The following is a 20,226-nucleotide window of genomic DNA, read 5'->3' as shown; positions in this document are numbered from 1 at the left end:
GAGATAAATGTTCACTTACCTTTTCTTTTGTTTGTGTATATGTCAACTCATTATTGACTATACATTGACAATTAGATACCTGTGATTTCTGATTTTTGTCACATAAAATGTTTTGGGATGTAACAACACCTGCTTGCATTTGCATCTCATTTTTTTCACACAAATTAGTATCCATATTCCACCAAATTTTATACAATGATGTGCCTTTTAACACTTTCTGGTAAACATCAATATTTCAATAATGAAAGGAGATACTAACAAAAACATTTAAAAGTAACTTAAGTGAAATTGAAGTTAAAAAAAGTTAAAAATAAAGAATTACATATTAATGAAATACCATATGACAAAAATTTCAAACGGAAACATTCTAAACAAATGATCAGCTGATTACAGTCTCGCATATATATTCATGCCAATTGTGAAATTTTATTGTGAAATTAAAACTCTATTAAGATCAGTAAAGTACAACAATAATCGAAATTATTTTAACGGATATTATGTAAATGGAAAACAAATGTGTATTTATTTCTACAACTTTTCATACAAAAACAAAAAGCAAAGAAAAAATATTCATTCTACACCACAAGGTTGAGAATCGCTATCTATGACGACGGCTTTCCAACTTTGATCTTTATGGTACGTGGCAAGTCAAAGTTTACTTACCTTTTCTCGGCTTAACTTTATGATTATCTTCGCAAAATAAATTACAGTATGTTTCAAAAGATACCACATTTGCAATTGTGTATTTTCGCGATACAGATTGCTCGTGATTCTCGATATACCGGTTGATATTATGAAGCACCACGCTCAATGATATGGCGATCGTAGTTCGTAATATCGCATGGAGGGGATAACAAGTCCAGTCCCGTACATACAGGACAATCTCTACGTTTACTCTTGTGAATATAGGGTGTTCTTAAAACATTCGATCAAATTTTACTGATATATTGTATTAATTGTGTCAAAAAAAAGTATGACACGATCAGAAGTCTGTGAATGCATTATTTTCGAATCATAGACACTGAATGTTATACACCCATGAAATAATTCGAACGTTTAATTGAATTGCCAACCATGTATAAACGTTATTTGACATTGCTCGAAAACGATAGCAAAATGTAAATAAACGTATATAAACACCGATAAGAATGATAATAGTAATTCACGCTTTGTGTTCGAATACGGGAGACAATTTGTTCATAAATCCACAAAGAAACGTTAAGATGCTTATTTCTTAAACTCTTAAAAGGTTATAACTTGAAACAAACAGTCGTGGATTTATGTCTTTTATCAACAATTAACATCATACACTATTAAAGTTTAATCAAGCATTTTAGGAACACTCTATATTTAAAAATATAATTCATCACTGTCTAACTTCACAATAATAAATCTTAACCATTATTGTTAAGTATGGATTGCGTCAATTTTTAATCAGCCAATGTTGACAAAACTGAGCATACAAAGATACATGCAGAACAAATATATTACGACATAGATAAATGCAATCAAATATTTAAAAAGTAACCCACTTCATTATTTAACACTAATTTAGGCATGTCGAATTATTGATTAATAGATTGTAAAAACATTTTGATGTGGATGCGAATAATGTAATTAATACAAAAAAGGATTTAAAGCCTAGATTCGAATGTTATGTATAGATTCATACATATATGTACATAGACTGTATGGATCAAATATGCATGATATGAAATTAATGAACGTTCATAATAAACTGATTTACTATAAAATATTTATATAAAAAGTTAACAATTTTTTATATTATCGATTATCTGTAACGCGCATACTTTAATAACTAACATGTAAATAAATAAGATATTTCCGTAAATCAATAATCTGTTTATAGTTACAGCAAAGTCACAAAAAGGAAACTGCAATGATCTCTTGCATCGTCCGCGTTTCTAATTACAGCGCTGTTAACATCTATTCGCGTCAGATTAATTTAGAAGGTATGTACTAAAAAAACGCGTACCTGCACATTTTGTAGAGCAGTGCTGATGACAAGGACAATTGCAGCTGTGCACGGACTTTCGTCGAAGAATCATATCGTTCTTTATCTCACAGTCAATTCCTATGCGTTTAAAAACGTCACGTGGTATTATCAGTAAAGTTGACGTATAGCAATTTGGTTTATCGGTTTTTACAAGACTATTCCATTACTGACGCAACGAGTCAGGTTAATTTGTCGCGTATGTCGATTTAATGGAATCTAATGGTGATGCCGGTGCCTTTTTTGTTTGAACATTGTTACCGGTATTTCCAATTAATCCCTATGCACCTCAATATCTCAAGAGAACTATGCGTTGCTTATCACTCCGCACAACGATAAAGAACAGTAAATTAAGAATTAGATTATGGCTACGCATTGGTCACGCGATCCGTGAAAATATAATAAACGACAATACAAGTCGGTATCCTCTCACGAAGCTACTAAATGCATTTATATCACTGCAGCGTTACGACTCTTCGATATAAGCAGCTACGACACCGGACGACGACCTCTAGCGTAACCTAACCGAGATACGACACGCCATAATGCCACTCTACGGTGGAGGTAAAGACTAGACGAAACAACCAATCACAGAAGCTCAATTTCTAAAGAGGGGTAACTGCACGTGTTTTCCAGCGTGTCACTGTCAAACTGTATGATTGAAGCGAATTTAATTTTACTTAATGATTATTTCGTCGTTAACATAAAAACATACCTAATCACCAAACATACTCCTATTGCTTTATCAAAATTATATTTTATTAAATGTATTGATGCAATGGAAAATAAGTAATATCAATATTTTTAAAACTAATTTCGTAAAAATAAAAATTTTAACGCACGAAAATGTTCATTGTTTAAATGTAATATATTGAAACGCATACAGATGTATACGAATTCTCTTTCTATTTTATAGTGAATATTAGTGATACATCATTGCAAATATGTTTTCATACAATTATGATAAACAGGACACGTGTGTTATTAAAATTTAAAAATGTAACAACATGTCAAATTTAAAACCACATAAATTAAAAGAAATTCTAACCCGTATAATTTGATGAACATTGTTAACGGATCAAGGGTATAAAAAGAATAAGTGTAAAACTTGATATGCATGTACTTGGACCACCAATTTGTTAGAAAATGAGCAGATGGAAAATTGTGAGAAACGCCCGAAAAATCAATCGACACTATTGGGAAAAACAGTTGAACTTCCGCACGAAAAAGGAAGGGACAGAAGGAACAGTAGAAGGCGGCCAAAATTCAAACGCGATGGGACAATACACTGTGTCAAAGTTACAGCGGAAACTCACCAGCCTCCAAGATTTCGAGATCCAGATTCCCACTCCGACTGTGACTGATACTACTGCTGCAAGCATGGTAGCTAGATCTATGAGATTCTTCCATCGCACGGGAGGCACTGCGTTTGAACTGTTCCAGAAAACTGTCTATTTGATTTTCGATGCTAGTCGGTGAGCTGGCCATCTTTTTGCGCGCCACTCCTCGGTGAACGTCAACGTGCTGGAGATGGAGACAAGAGCTGATCTCATAGGTACGAATTTTTACGACCGTCGCTGCACTAACTTTGGCCAAAGGACTGGCTACATTTTATGGCGTCGAACATACTACTCCAAAATCGGAAGAGTTATAGTGCACAAGCGAATGTATCGCTGTAATTTCGACCGCTGTCATACCTTCTCCCGCTACACGATGCATGTTTGTTTGTCGTCGAGGAACGCCCGGAACTGAAACGACGCATCGTTTACCGCAGTGTTTTCGCGGCAGGTGTCGCGAAGGGTTGTAAAATTCGCGCGCATGGATTATTTAGCTGCCATTGTACTGCGCCTGTTCGTTATGACTTCAAGTTTGCATTCGATTCATGTGCTACGGTAAGTGATCGACTGTATATTTTTTGTATGTAATGTATTTTATTTAACCCATTTAAGAAAAATGTTTGTAGTTGTTTTAAACACTTTGTTAAATACATCCAAGTATTGATTGGTTACCGAGGAATGCATTCATGCACCGAAAGATTGTTGTCTTTTATTTGAAGATTACATAGAAAGAAAAGAAAAAAAATAAATTTAGGTATTACATATGATTGCATAATGTTATACATACGTATAATATTCATATTCTATTACGTATACATATTTTTACGCGTGTATGCATTTATTCGAATACACTATTTTTGTATTTGAATAAATTGCATCTATAATTTCTAGGAATTGAGCTTTAAGAAAAGCTGTGTTCAGAAAATTGTATTATTACAAAATATCGGATATTAATACCGTTAATTCTAGACGTGCTGCGTAATTTATAAGAATATTTAGAGAAGTTGAAGCATAAAAAGTTTAATACATGAAATCTATTATATATCTTGTTTGTGGCAGTGCCTGCAGGATCTTCTGTCGATAATGCAGAGCGGTTGGTACGCATGGAATCGAAGGTGGGGATAGCGCCCCGGCATGGAAGGAGAGCCTCGAATCGTCACTCGTGTTGTAGCGCTGATGAAGTGCGTACGAATTTTTGTCAGTTGTGCGGGCATTGGCAAGTGTTGAGTGTGTTGTAGAGTCAGTCCGTCGAAAAAGAAACACAGAGTTTCTTTCCAACCATGGGTGGTGAGTACTATGAGTTCTACATGATACTCATTTTTATTTCTTTCTACGTAACGCGTCTCAGCTTGTAGGTTACGTTCATTGAGAGTTCATTTGGGGTGTGTGATAACGTCGCCGGTAACCGGTCTTGACCCAATGACCTTCATACGATTTATATCTCCTATAGACAACGAGCAATAACCTTTTAACGCGTGAAAACGCGTAAAGTTTTATTCTATCGTATTCATATTATATTTGCTTTCACGTACGAAAAAAATCTATTTTCGTTGTAACTTTTTCTTTTTCATTTACTTTTGAACGTGTGCGTCCTATTTTAATTTATTTTGCAAAGATCGGCCGGATTCGCGCTCGGTTTTGTGCTGTTTTAATCGAACGCATGCGCCAACCCTTTTTTGTTCTTTTCGAAGATACTTGGCGCCAGTTTAATATTGTGCACTTCGAGTATTACATACGGGTGCAGTAAACATACACTTGGCTACGTAAAGCAGTTGACCAAATTATAAAAGACCTTTTTTACTTCAACTTCAACTTCAATTATAAAAGACTTCCATTTTACTTCAACTACAAACGTACAACTCTATTTTCGTGAGCGAAACTGAGTAGCCATATTTAAAGTTCTAATATGGTACACTGGGTAAAGTAACGAACACGCGAACACTGTATTTATTATAACAGTATTCTCATATCGTTTATATTTAAAATTTGAATAAATCGAAATAGTTAATTGTTTGCAAAAAAGAAATATCGCACTTTGAGAGATGAAATTAATTTCCCGCATATTTTATTGTATGCGTTGAGGATTTAATTAATCAAGTACTTGGAACATTGGCTTATGTGTAAGAAGGTATTTCGTGTTTCGTTTTTTTTTTTTTTTTTGTTAGACGCGAGATTCCTTCTGCATAAAATAAGTTAACTGTCGGCAGTATTCCTACCGTTTATTCTTAGCCGTCTGGCGGAGAAATTGCGGCTCTTTGCCAAACCCCATCCACCTATCTATATTTATTTTGCACGTGCGGTAAAATTGCCTCGTGTTTGACAAAAATTTCCTGCATACACTCGCAGGAACAAAGTATACAAATAAAAAAGAAAAAAGAAAACAAAATGTTTCGCATGTTAATTACCTTCATTTTATTGTAAATATTTATCCTCAATTTTGATTAATTACTCTCAGGCGGTACATATTACTAAACTGTTAGATTTCCGTAATCGGATATTACTTAACTTAATTTCGACAATATTAATTTATGCTTATTGATCGCTGCGGAACGATGATGTAACGAGAGCGATATGCCCGTGAGAATCTCCATTTAAAAAAATGAAAAATTTAATATCGACGCAATAATATTGCTTATTACTCTTTTTCGCGTTTTAATCGTTTTGCACGCGGGAGATGATAGTAACGAGACGAGATGTCGTTAATTTCCAGAGCAGAGACACGATATATAACACGCGTTTATATTTGGAGAATCAAGTTCTCCGAATAAAAAGCGTGTCGATAAAGAGAGCGGAGTTTAATGTCACACTGAACGGAAGTTCGCATCGTTCAGTTCATTGTACCTCGATTGACGCGGACTAGTCGAGTACTATTTTTATATAAGTTTAGTCTTGACCTTCGTCTGGGTTGGGCTCGGGAATTCTAGTTTGCAATGTTCGGTCTAGACGCGCGACGAACACACTTGTGTCCTTCTTATAGAACACTGATTCCTAATTAAACACGAGAACGCAGCTGTTCTTTTTATTTTCGTTACCTTCATTCCACACGCAGTGCGCTTGGAATAGGTGCGAGATGTGATTCGCTCTGCAGCGAATCGATTTTCATTTTTTGCTTCAAACAAAGGAGGGGGATAAATTTCTGGACAAAATTCGAGAATGTATCGGTATATCATATACTACCGAATTATTGAAAGCTGTTGGAATTATTCAAACGGAATAACGAAGCTATTTCGATTATGCGAACGGATCGATTATGCGAGTTCCTTCGAGCTATAGCAAACATCCTTCGATTAATCGAACAATTAAATTTGAACGAGTTTCACTCGGCTGGAATTTGAAGTACTCGAATACTTATCTCGTGATTGTACACTGTTTAAACTAATTAGAGGATTTTCTTTTAAAGAAACGATAAAATTGCTTGGAGTATCATTTATAAATTAAATTTTCGGTAGTGTATTTCTTATAGAAAGATAAACGTAATACAATAATTTAAATGCCTATTCCAAATAATGCACTGTGAAGAAAAGAGCTTCTCATTCGATGGAAAACGTGATCATAGTAAGAAATTCTAGTTTCAAATTACAAGTTCGCGTAATCGATTATTTATCGTCATTCCGTTAGCGATAAGAGTAACAACAATGGTTATTTCATGTCGCTACTATGGGGAGAAAGTGTCGATTCATAGACGATGCGTGTGTATAGGATCGTATAAGGAAATCTGGCTAGACTTGGGCGACAAGTGCTTGACCTAAGGCAAGAGTATATGAATGCATTTTGTACAAACGCGAGGCTCGGTTGCTATTATAAGCTGGTCGGCTTGTATAAATATAAACCTGTGTGGCACAACGACGACCCGGCACTCTGCCTCTCGGGTTTCGTCTGCATGTTACAATATACGAGAAGCCGAGCACCGGCGTTTCTCATAGCCAAGATAAATGTTTTATTATTTTTTTTTTTTTTTACACATCGTGAAAATACCAGACACGACTACGCGGTACCAACGTGGTTCCTCTGCCAAAATCGAGATCATCTTGAAGGAAATATTTCCTGGTTGCAAAATTGGCAATCCTTGTGGTAAAATTTTGAAACAAGCATTGCGATCTTATGCAATTTTTACGGTGCGTTCCAAAAGAATATGCTATAAAATTGCATAAAGTCCTCGAATTTATTTGTCTTTCGGAGCACGTGTATTTGAAAATTCTTTTACAGATCGTCGATCGTACCCTTTCAATGTACATCATCGATAGTTGATCAAATTCGACGTTCAATTTGATAAAATCAACGTAAACCAAGAATCTATATTGTTTCGAAGACAAACAAAGTATTAATACGACAATAGGAACAATTTTTGTAAACTTTAATACACTTGCGATACTTGTACGTATATTGTATCTTCGCGCCATTGCAATTTACATTTATCAATGGGTTTTCGAGGTATTTGTGATTTTAATCAACGATACTTGTAATATTATCAAAATTCTCGCATACCGTATAACGAACCTTTTATTTTCAACGTTTGCGGATAAATGTAATCGAACAAATGAAATTTGAATTTCCGAATAGAGAAAACTTGGAACGGTCCTACCGGCACGAAAAAATATGTTTACCACGCGAGATGAGTGTAAATAAACCAAAGTTAATTTGCCAAGATTCGACATGACTCAACGAGTTTTGTTTCGGTGAACACCGGTAGCAGAAATCCGAGCTTTCCTCCCGCATCTATTCTCTTCCTGAGCTCTTCTCTCCCCTCGTTCTACATCCGTGACTCACCGCTGTTCCTTTGCATTCATTGCATTTAATTTTATCACCGCTTTTGACGCGTTCGTCTTCTCGTGAAATCTTCACAAACTCCTTAACAGATGAAGTAATCATTTAATAACAATGTTCTACACTGTTGAGGTACTTCAGGAGCCACTTGTTTCGGATTACGAAACGATAACGCAATTGTTCGCACAGTTACACAATGTCTCGTTATAATAATAATCGAGCACTTTAGAAAATTGATACGGAAGGAAACCATATCGGACATAACAATCCGATAAATATCGTATGTAAACCAATGCTAACTACACACAAATTACGTGTCTTAGATTTTATAGTGCGCACTGGAGAAGCACTAATTGGTCGCTTAGAAACAGCTAGACGAACGTTATTAAGATAGGCATGCTTGAAATACTATTCACTCCTTCCGACAGATCAGGCCTTGAATCTATTTATTATAAACGGACCAATTTAACAGAAACAGCTGCTTTTATAGAAACGACACGACTTCTATTTTTAATCTTTTTTCATCAAATGTTGATGTGAAGATAAAATCGCAAATTTAAAGAACTCATTAAGATCGACGGCTCGAGTATATGTGGTGAAAATTTTGGAATTAATTTTTGAACTTCTACCGGAAACCGAAAATTTCGTCAGGCATTGAACGAATTGATAAACTCGTCCGCTGATAGCGAAACGAAGATTGCTCTCTTGTGTCTGTTTCTGTACGATTCCAAAATCGAAATGAAAATGAAGCAGTTGAACAGTATTTCAAAAAGTCGATCATTGGATAATTAAAACGTGATATTCGTTCGTTGGAGATCGAACTCGGATCATCAGAAAGAACCTTTTATCGTGGAACATTTCTTTCGTATTCCGCGAAGATACCATTTCTGTGATTATGACGATCAACCTCGTAAAATGGTTGTACCTAATGCGGGAAACCTAATATCTCATTCAATGTCGATACGTACAACGCAACCATTCCAGAAACATGAACAGTACATTTTCAAGGCTTGAGCATACCTACATGGGATAATTCTAGAATTATTACATACGTGACCTAATTGCACGTAAATGTTCAAAATAAAAATTGATAAAATCATTTTGGGATCTTTCGCTTCTCTATTGTAATGATTCAATAAATATCGTTTGACGATGGATACTATAATGTACATAAATAACAGTCATAAATATAATTTCGTGACTTTAATAACGGGTATTTAATTTTATATAATTCCATAACTATACTCGTTCAAGTTTGTACTTAATTTTCCTGGTCTTATTTATGAAAGAGAGTGTAACACTCTAATAATGGTTGAAGCCAGGAGTGTCCACTGATTCTTTTAATTTTAATCTAAGAGAGCAGCAAACAATGGATTGATCGTCTTTATCTCGGATAACATGTTATCTTCTACTGTCATTATTATCTATATTATACGTAATATAGATGTGTTAAGAAAAAACTAGGTCATGAATGCTCAGTATTTTCGTACACCCAAACTGAAATGTAGAAAGTAACGAATTAATAAATTAAATGGCGAATCCATACAATTTTAACCAATTCCTATGCGTTACACGGTTAAATCTTAAGTAACTTACTTTATCTCAAGTTCCTGAAGTAAATGTACTTACAAGTTAAGAATACATTGAAGTTGCGTTATATGCACAACTTGAACCAGTGACTATACTCTTAAAAAGCTGATAATTAATTATCGTAAAAAGTATAGTAAATCATTTTATTTTGCTACTTAAAGGTTTTTTTTTTCAACTTCTGATTATATCCTATCTGACGGATAGAACGTAACAAGTTCAGATAATAACTAAAAATAGAGTTTTATCCAGGAAGACTAGAGCCAAATTTCTCGTGATCTGGCCTCGGTTGGCGAGCAAGCTGCCGCGATGACATTCACGAATTAGAAATAGAAAGCGTTATAAATAAAACGCGTTGAATTTCTTCACTTGTGAAAAACGACGCATTTTGGATCGCGTGCTTGAATCTAATTTCTATCTCTATCATTTTTCGTTTTAAAAATGTTAATCGCGTATTTAAGGCGCATTTACTGAATTTTCGATACGGTTATTATAAAATGGTGCATTTTTTTATAATCCGTGTATTTGAAAAGTTATATTATTGCTTCGAACTAAAACCCAACTCTTATGTTTCCATTCGTGACACATTTCTGATATTCAGATTGCTATTATTAACTGAGCAATGTTTTCACTATTAGATAATTGTTAGAATCGTCTTTGATTTTACATAATCATTAGATAGATAAGCGGCGAAGCAAAGTCAATGGCACCAGCAGAGTGCAGAATGTTATCTTTTCTGAGCTGCTTATGCCAAACAAAAAATGCATTCCAATTAGAGTCGTATTAATGATGTAACATCAAAGACAATACAAGAGTCAATGTTTCAACGTCTGCGAAGTTAATTTCATTCGCGAGACACGGCTTATCAATTTATATGCACAACGATACGATGAATACCAATGTTATCAAGTAGTGAAGAATTTATATACATACATGCTCTACAATTTATAAACATATGCGTGAGAGAATATCGGTCAATTATGTTGTTTTTCAATCTGCCTTTTTTTTAAACATTGGCTGGAATACCATTAGCAGAAAATGAGTCTATAATATAGAAGTATTGTTAATTTATTAAGAAATTTATTTTTCACCATTATTAATATTTCTTATAGATTTTGTATGTTACATATTTATATATGTTATTATTATAGGAAAATTCAAAATCTTTACTATATATAATGTTATGTAAATTGCAGGATATGCCTGGGTTACACTGGCTACCAACGATGCCTACTCTTTGGGCGCTTTAGTTTTGGCACATTCTCTACGTCGAGTTGGTACCAAATATGAATTGGCTGTCTTGGTTACTCCTGGAGTAACAGAAACAATGAGGTGGATCCACAACTTATTAATAGTTTCTTTTGGAGTAATCAGATGCTTGTATGAATAATTAAACTTTTCCTTTCATCCGTTTAGGGAGAAATTGGCAGCAGTCTTTTCTGTAGTAATGGAAGTAAATGTACTTGATTCGAAAGATGAAGCTAATTTGGCACTTTTAGCTAGACCAGAATTGGGTATTACATTTACAAAATTGCATTGTTGGAGACTAACACAATATGTTAAATGTGTCTTTCTTGATGCAGATACACTGGTAAGTGTTTAAAGCAGTTTTGACCATAATATTCTACTCGATTTGGAATTATGAATTCTGCGTTACATTGGAAAAATGTCTTATTTCTAATTGTTAATACATATATATTAGGTTATCAGAAATTGTGATGAGTTATTTGAACGAGAAGAACTGTCTGCTGCTCCTGATGTCGGCTGGCCTGACTGTTTTAATTCCGGTGTATTTGTGTACAAACCATCTCAACAAACTTTTGCTTCTATCACTGCATTTGCTGCTGCCAAAGGCTCGTTTGATGGTGGAGATCAAGGTTTATTGAATATGTACTTTAGTGACTGGGCTCACAAAGACATTTCCAAACATCTACCGTTTATCTATAATATGTGTTCCACGGCCGCATATTCCTATCTCCCTGCATTCAAACAGTAAGATCTTAATTTCTTGATATTATAAAATAATATGTTTCTAATACATATACAAATATATTGCAGCTTAACATTAACAGCATGTAAACAAGAAATAAAGTAATTACAAATACTTTTAATTCTCAGGTTTGGAGATGATGTTAGGATAATACATTTTATTGGCATTACAAAACCATGGTTACAGTATTTTGATACTTTAACTGGTATTGTTCAACCATCAATGGAGTCTGCACATTTGCAACCACTTTTACAATTATGGTGGAACATATTTTGTGAAAAAGTGCATCCTCACTTATCACCTGTTATGGTAAGTTTAACAAAATCACTTCAATGTAAATGTGTAATAACGAGTTCAGTGTTTAACTAATTATGAATATAAAGCAGAACACTGTAAATATAATATTTTTTAAATAACTTGTACATTTTTTGTTATTTATTGTACATTATACTAGATTGTAAGATTTTAAATCCCAAGTAATAAGCAAAGCAATAAGCTATTGAATTCAAACATAATTAGGAAAAAAGGTAAGGTAGCGTGCTTCCATCGCTCTTGTTAGTGTGCCATTCACATTGTGAAATTTTTTTAAACATTTTTAGAACTAGTATAGATAACATATCACAAGCACAGTCACCCACTATTACGTATGAACATGCTCAATGAAGTAGTTAAGTCTGTATATATTGCATATATTCAAAACTATTATTTTACAAAATATGTATAAAAATTATCATATTACAACTAAACTATCTCAAATGATCTATACCTAGTATTAAGTAATTCTTCTGTCAAAAGTATTTGTTTTCTTTTACAAAATTGAATGTGCATGTAGAAATTCTAGTTAATAATATTAAAAGCAAACATTATCCCATTTTTTACTTAAAAATTACACAATTACAAATCTTTGCAGACTTTACTTTGCAGATCTTATAAGACATTTTAAGTAATTTAGTAATTGATTATGTTCAAAGTATTTTATATTTGATTACAATATATGTATTGCTTACTATTATTCATTATGAGTGGCATTTTCTGACATGATTTGTTTTTTTGTAACATTCAAAGTATATATTTCATTCTTCTATTGTAATATGATCTTCAATATTAGTACTAATAACTGAAATGACACAAAGGATATATTAAAATCATATTACAAACTTTCAAGGAATTTTCAAAGTAGCATAGCCAGTAGTATTATTTGAACTTCTTTGACCTTTTTGTTATATTTTTTTTTATGTAGATCAGTGTCCATTTTTTACTTTTACATTATTACATTTATAATATCTACATTTGTAATTTACAATTGTGTAAATTTGAATAGATAATTTAGTTCCACATATAAGTAAATGAGTTAGTAAAGATGAATGTTGCCTCTTTAGTTTGGTATTTGATTTCCTATCAAATTATGAGTATTATTATTATTATGATAAAAAAACTTTATCATTCACAATAGATTATACTTCATTTTCTATTAACAATTTATAAATGTAACTAAAATACCAAAGTAAGAAAACTCAAACATTTACAGTTAAGAAATGCCATTCTAAATGGTCAATTAGTTTATAATAGCGTTTCCTACAATAATAATATTACACATTTTCCAAATAGCAATTCTGGTATAAGAAAAATGGACACTGTTATATTAGTTTTCTACTAACCAACTGAATGTGCATTTTTCTGTTTTGGCATGATGCTTGCATAGGCCACCAGCACATTGGCACCAATTTGGCACGAATTTTCTCCTATGCCTTTTCGCACCCCTATTCCAAACAGTCCTACTTGCACAGACATACAAGACAAGCTACAGAGTGATATTTATGTAGAAACACCAGACTTCTCAGAATTTAAAGACCCATGGGAAAATTATTGTGTGCAAAATGATCCAATTTTTCATAGAAAAGATGACAATAATGAAACTGAACAGTATTATTCCACAACTGACAGATCTTCACCTATAAATATGTTAAGCGATACATTTAATTCTGTTAAGTCTGTTCATCAGACTCAATATGAATCACCACCAGAACATAATAGGGAAGTGTTTCATGGGCAACAATATAATGAATATAATTCTTCTCCTTTGCATATTCAACCTCATCATAAACAAGAACAATCTAATCAGTTTATTGGTGAAAGTAAACAAAAACATATGTTTTTCCATTCTGAAAATACTTCCATTACAAAAGTTCAGTCTGATTACTGGCAAAATCAACAAAGTATTGAAAATTATGTACCAGTACATAGTATACAAAATCATCATTCTGATAAACATCAACAATATCATGTTGATTATCAACATTCTTGCAATAATAATAATAAATTATTATCAGAAGAAACAAAACAATATCAACATACTTATCAACATCCCTGCAATGATAGTCATAAACTATTGCCGAACGAAATAAAACAACATCAACATGTTAACTATCAACATTCTTGGAGTGATAATCATACAGCATTATCAGAAGAAACAAAACAATATCAACCTGCTAATTATCAACATACTTACCAGCAACTTTGCAATGATAGCCACAAGTTATTGTCAGAAAAGGCAAAACAGTATCATATTTATCAACAACCTTGCAATGATAATCACAAATTATTTCCAGATGAAACGAAACATCAACATATTGATTATCAACATTCTTGTCAGCATTCTTCAAACAACAGTAATAAATCATTCTCAGAAGAAACAAAACAACATCAACACCATGAACCTTGCGTTAATCATCAACATAGTCAACATCAAATGTGTGATAATGCAAATTATCATCAAGCCACTCAACACTATGAACAAAACAGCCAAATTCTTAATTCTAATGAATGTACTGATTTTGAATGTAAAAACCAAGAACCCTTTAATATCAAAATTGATCATGAACAAGTTATAGAAACTAATATAATTCATCAAAATAATTTTTCTATTAAACAAAATTCTGAACAAAATGAAAATATAAACATTACAGACGAACGAACTAATACACTGATATCTACTAGCCCTCATCCTGTTTCCAAACCTTGTACAGATATCCACAATGTAGCATCGCAATCTGACCTACACGTAACGGAAGACAGTTCAAATGTAAGTAATTGTTCCCATATACTTCTTTAGATTGCATTAAAATTAAAACAATTACTTTATATATTCGTCTTGTCATTTTTTATAGTAGATATTATATAGCCTATTCATATTTATTAAGTTACAATTAATCATAGATACTTACACAAGATACATATTAAACTTACTCTTTGTACATTTAGTAGTTTTTGGGACATTACTTGCAGTTTTAATGTAATTATTGGATACAAATTTTTTTACATAATGTCTCTAACAATCCTGACAAAATTTATCTACTCACTACATTTGTTTAGTTCCCTCAGCATTATCCTATAGTTATACCAATAAACTGAGTAACAATATTTGCTTTAATACTTGTAGAAAGGAAGTTTATAATTCCCTAGAATTTTTAACACGATCTATTATTATTATTATATTATTATTATTATTATTATTATTATCACTACTATTATTATTATTATTATTATCATCATCATCATTATTATTATTATTATCATTATTATTATTACCATTATTATCATTATTATTATTATCATTATCATTATTATTATTACCATTAATATCATTATCATTATTATTATTACCATTATTATCATTATCATCGTCGTCGTCGTCGTCGTCGTCATTGTTGTTGTTGTTGTTGTTGTTGTTGTTGTTGTTGTTGCTCTTCTTCTTCTTCTTCTTCTTATTATTATTATTATTATCATTACTATTATTGCTATTATTACTATTGTTATTATTATTATTATTTCTTTATTACTATCATCATCATCACCTTCATCATCATCATCATCATCATCACCACCACCACCATCATCATCATCATTATTATTGTCATCATCATCATCATTATTATTGTTATTATTATTATTATTATTATTATTATTATTTTACTAATTTGTACATTTGTGTGTTACTTTTCTATATGTTTGTAGTATATACATTTCTATGTATATTATAACAATTACATGAGGTAACTTGTTGAAATAATCTCTAGAAATATGTACTGTACTTTAATCTTATTGTTTTATCTCTTAAGTTTATTATATTACAAATACATTAAAAAAGAAAGTGTATTTCTTTGATTTTATAGGCTGGTCTTGCTGGTGCCTTGGCTCAAATAACATTGGGTGAACCCAGAAGCGCTGAACAAATTGCATTAGAAGAACATATGCGAAAGCAAAGTTGGGAGCAGGGACAAATTGATTATATGGGCCGTGATAGCTTTGACAATATTTGGAAGAAAATCTGCCAAACACTCTCTCTTGCACCACCGCGATTACCGTCTCCTCCTAAGGTAATTAACTTATTAATCTGTAATAAATTGATAGAAATAGAATTATAATACAATCATAACACAATTTACAGGAGACACAAAAGTCTGAGAAAACTACAACTGATAAGACTGTTGAATCTGTTGAGTCTACTGAATCCGTTGAATCCATTCAACCTGCTGAATCTACAGATGAGGTGGATAAAGGAACTGGTATGTGTTATTCTTATATATAGCATTTGCATAAAATTACAAATCACAAATATTTTGTGATTATATAGGCTATTTTATAAAATACTATATAACTGGGAAGTAAGAGATTTCTGAGCTGGAAGTATACGAAACTTACAATTGCTTAATTTGTAGTAAAAGTTGTATGTAATCAATTTTAAGAATTAATGTAAAATCATTTTATTTTTTGGCTCAGAATACTTTTATATTATAAATCATATATAATTACTTTCTACACTTTTTTTTAAATATGCATATCAATTATTAAATATGCGTTTTAAATATGCAGACTGCATATCAAAGTAAGAAGGCAAAAAATTAATTCCATTCAATGAAACTTTTGAGCAACAATAAAAATGTAAGAAATTAGAAATTAAAGTGCTCATAGTGCAAAGCCATTAACTGTTTTCTTGGACGCGCTTTGCGATTTTATTTTCCCCTTTTTTTTAATACAGCATGTGGTATTCAAACTGATTTTTATGGTAAAATTTTTATTATAGAAACTTGATTTAAAACGAACGCAAACAGTATTTAATACTACACTGGAAAATTTTAATATAATTTTAAAAAGTAAAAAATATATCTTTTTTATACAGTTTATGAAGTTTAAGTGTTTGAAACAGGAACGGAGGACAGCAACTAACAGATCCTGGCGCCATAGCATTGCTACGTCTTGTATTGTCGTTTTGCTTTAATGGGGTAAATATTTTGAGAACTCACATCATCACAACCGCGATTTTTATAATCATATTTTTAAATAATTTAAAAAAGTTTGTTAAACGTAACTAAACTAATAAACAGTATATGTTGAACTTTCACAGCATCAGACATCATTTTATAATAAATCATACCATTCTGCCTTTATTCATTCTATATTAAGATTATACTTCCACATATACAATTTAGAAACTTTTAGACATTTGATTATTATTCAATTTATTCTAAAGCTAAATTTTAAAGATAAAATACATTAACTATGTAATTATTTAATTTTAATCAATGCTGATGCAAGTACATAGTGATTGTTATTTTTTTGGTGAAAATATTGTTAATTTTAATTTTGTTTTGAAATCGTTCAATATTAATTTTTGTAAATTCTCTAAAATAATCTGTGTAAAAATAATAATGCTTCATTAAATAATTTATCGAATATAGCTAACTTTAAAACTACTAAATAAATATATTTATATAGCTTGCTTATATCTGTTTCAAAACAAAACTACACTATATGCTGTGTGCTTGGTATAAAAATTATGCTGCAAAAAGTTAAACATGTTGGCAATCATCATGCATGACGTTCATATCATTTTTTAACACAACATTTCTAATGCCTATATATGCTAAAAATATTCTGAGTTTATGTTTAATGTGCTTCAAATTAACAAGAAATGTTTATGGTACATTCTTATTAGCATTTAGTGTTATCAAATAGCATTTAATAAGAGCACTTTTTCAGTAATAATTTCAATTGCAATGTTCTTCACATTAGAAGTAGAAAATCTCTTCAAGTATATGTATGTGGTAGATAATAATATTAAGGAATTAGTATATTACTTATATGTATATTTTTAAATTTGTACATAATTTTAATACATAATTCATACATAATTATACATAATTATTTATACGTTCTCTGCCATAAAAACTAATAATAATTGACTTGATGAGATAAAGCATTTCCATTGATAATTATATTAAAATTTAGATGTTGAATTTGTATAGCAAGGAACGTATCAACTTGTACTTGTGTAAATTATTATATCCATATACATACAATGTGATTATTTTTTCTTATTTAGCTCAAGCAACAACCAGTCATACTGAAGAACAATCTCTAGTTAACAATGTTCCTATAACAGACAATGATAACATAGTATCTAAATTATCAGAGAAATGTGAACAAGTTATTGGTACTACATCATCTTCTGTCGAAAAAAATAAAAAAGAACACACAGTATCGGAAGAAACAACAAAAAATGTTTCTGTAAAATCTCCAACAAGATTGGAATGTGAACCTCATGATACAATTACAGACTCTTCTTCTACACAACCTACAACACAGAAATCTCTTGAAAAAGTTGCAGAAGAAGCTTGTAGAAGTTTATTATTTAGAGGAGCCCCACAAGAAATAACTATACCTCTAGTACCATGTGATTTAGTTCATTCTTGTTCAATTGAAGAACAAAAAGTTGAATTATTATGTAACAAAGATAATGTCTGTTTTGTTACAGCAACAGAAGAACTTACAAGTAATATAACAAATCTAACAAATCTTGAAATTGCTATAGATACACAACAAATAAAACAGCCAAATATTCAAGATGAAAAACATGCAAATGAATTGTCAACTGCTTCTGAAATTCTTACAGTCAGTCCTGTACCAATACAAGTTGCAGAATCTGTTCTTCAAGTGGAACCTAAAGAATCTCTGTCAGATTCTCAAATAATGACTGAAGAAGTTCTTTCCTCTACAATAACACCTGTTCATGAATCTAATGTACCCTGCTTTGAAACAGATGAAGAAAATAAAGTACAAGTAAATGGTTCAACATCTGCAATTGATTCTATACAGAATAAAGAAAAATTGGATTCTGATATTATTGATACTGTTGAAAAATCAATTGAATCACCTACAAAAGTAGAAACTTCACAAATTTTATCTCCTGTAGAACAACCTCAACTTACAGAAACACCTACATTATCTTTAAGTATGACAGAAAGCACAGAAACATGTGCTAATAAAGATGTACAAGTAGCAAAATCAATACAACAGATCGATAAAACTGAAAGTGGCATAAAAGAATCAATAGAACCAGTGCAAGAGATCAAAGAAATTGAAAGTTGCACAAAACAAACAACAGAACCAGTACAACAGACCAAAGAAACTGGAGGTTGCACAAAAGAAACAACAGAAGTAGTACAACAGATTAAAGAAATTGAAAGTTGCACAAAGGAAACAACAGAATCGTCTAAATCTTCTGTAGAATGTGAAGTAGCTAAGACATCAGCATCAAGGGAAAGTCCAGTTAGGCCCTCAAGAGCAAAAGAATTGAATGTATCTTCCAAAAGTGTACCAGAAACTCCACAGGACTTAAAAGGACAAGAGAAAGTAACAAAGAAGACTGTAAAGAAGTCGTCAGAAAAATTGGTATTAGAAACAGATCCTATAGAAACAACTGAGGGTGATAGTACAGGGAAAAAAGGTGTAAAGAAGGTAGTGAAAAAAGTTGCAAAAAAGTCAAAATCAAAACCAGAAGAAGGATTGGATGATGGTATTGAAGATAGTAGTTCTCTTAGTAAACAAAAAAAGACTGTAAAAGTTGTTAAAAAAGGTATAAAGTCTTCACAAACTCCTGATACTGATACAACTACTTCTGAATTACCATCATCTAGTACTTCTGATACTCCAGTTCCGCCTAAGAGAAAAACAAAACCTACAGTCACAAAACCAGTTGTTAAAAAGTCAGATGTAGAATAGTAATTACCATAACAGGAACTGACAATAATGATCAAAATACTCTAAGAAAATGTTTCAAAATTAGGAGCCATAAAAACAATGAAGTAATAAAAGGTGATACTTGCTAGTCTCTCCTAATTTTTTATACTTTTAATATGCCTCAAACCGTATCACCCATAGTTTTGATGTTTGAATGCTTTGGAATCTATCAAGCTGCATTATATTCCAATGTTACATTTTGCTTCGTAATTTATACATATTTTACTATGTGTCTTTTTTAATTAAGTGTCAATTCTAAATAAAGCTTTTATATTTTATCCATACTTACCTATTTACATATATCTTTGGAGTAAAACTAATATCATTTAGGTATAGTGCTCTGTAATTACTATTAATACTACTGTATCAATATATTATTTTAATGTGTCCTGACTAATTTTTTACTCATTTGTTAGCTTCAACTTATTTAAAAATATATATGCAAGTAGCTGTGA

General features: G+C 31.7%; 3 protein-coding genes across 14 annotated transcripts in view; 1 reads left to right on the top strand and 2 right to left on the bottom strand.

Moving 5' to 3' along the window:
• LOC143149598 (uncharacterized) overlaps nt 1–1,338 on the bottom strand; it is a 2,650-nt gene extending 1,312 nt beyond the window's left edge. The window contains exons 1-2 of the mRNA XM_076317157.1: nt 664–1,338; nt 20–217 (exon numbers count right to left, since the gene is read on the bottom strand). Of these exons, the coding sequence (XP_076173272.1) occupies nt 20–217; nt 664–732 (267 nt within the window). The 5' untranslated portion in view covers nt 733–1,338. The remainder of the gene's footprint in view (nt 1–19; nt 218–663) is intronic.
• LOC143149596 (guanine nucleotide exchange factor DBS) overlaps nt 1–3,754 on the bottom strand; it is a 17,404-nt gene extending 13,650 nt beyond the window's left edge. For 5 of the 8 annotated variants that reach the window (XR_012992831.1, XR_012992830.1, XM_076317145.1 and 2 more), the window contains exon 1: nt 3,331–3,753. Coding sequence is in view for 5 of the 8 variants with exons in the window: in XM_076317145.1 (XP_076173260.1) it covers nt 3,331–3,502 (172 nt within the window). In the remaining 3 variants the exon portion in view is untranslated. Of the gene's footprint in view, nt 1–1,996; nt 2,548–3,330 lie in introns of those variants that run through there. The other 3 variants (XR_012992832.1, XM_076317147.1, XM_076317148.1) reach the window with 3 other exon arrangements.
• On the top strand, nt 3,752–20,226 carry Gyg (glycogenin 1). Of its 5 annotated transcripts, XM_076317156.1 has the most exons (11): nt 3,752–3,906; nt 4,411–4,638; nt 10,899–11,034; nt 11,119–11,293; nt 11,405–11,694; nt 11,821–12,001; nt 13,395–14,119; nt 14,342–14,774; nt 15,865–16,068; nt 16,140–16,257; nt 18,075–20,226. In XM_076317156.1, the coding sequence occupies exons 2-11, from the start codon at nt 4,632–4,634 to the stop codon at nt 19,751–19,753; spliced, it is 3,948 nt and encodes a 1,315-aa protein (XP_076173271.1). In that variant the 5' UTR covers nt 3,752–3,906; nt 4,411–4,631; the 3' UTR covers nt 19,754–20,226. The 5 variants fall into 5 exon arrangements, 3 of the variants coding, with proteins under 3 accessions (XP_076173271.1, XP_076173269.1, XP_076173270.1); XR_012992833.1 differs by lacking the exons at nt 13,395–14,119; nt 14,342–14,774 and adding an exon at nt 16,899–16,974 and having other exon boundaries at nt 3,758–3,906; nt 18,075–18,214; XR_012992834.1 differs by lacking the exons at nt 13,395–14,119; nt 14,342–14,774 and adding an exon at nt 16,872–16,974 and having other exon boundaries at nt 3,758–3,906; nt 18,075–18,090.

This window comes from Ptiloglossa arizonensis, chromosome 7, assembly GCF_051014685.1.
Source record: "Ptiloglossa arizonensis isolate GNS036 chromosome 7, iyPtiAriz1_principal, whole genome shotgun sequence".
NCBI classification, from domain to species: domain Eukaryota; kingdom Metazoa; phylum Arthropoda; class Insecta; order Hymenoptera; family Colletidae; genus Ptiloglossa; species Ptiloglossa arizonensis.
The sequence above is the reverse complement of the archived record's forward strand: the minus strand, read 5'-3'. Positions and strand labels throughout refer to the sequence as shown.

Coding starts and splice junctions, on each gene's coding strand:
- Gyg (XM_076317156.1), top strand. Junction 14,775..15,864: donor TAACGGAAGACAGTTCAAAT/GTAAGTAATTGT, acceptor TTGATTTTATAG/GCTGGTCTTGCTGGTGCCTT. Junction 16,258..18,074: donor TGAGGTGGATAAAGGAACTG/GTATGTGTTATT, acceptor TTTCTTATTTAG/CTCAAGCAACAACCAGTCAT.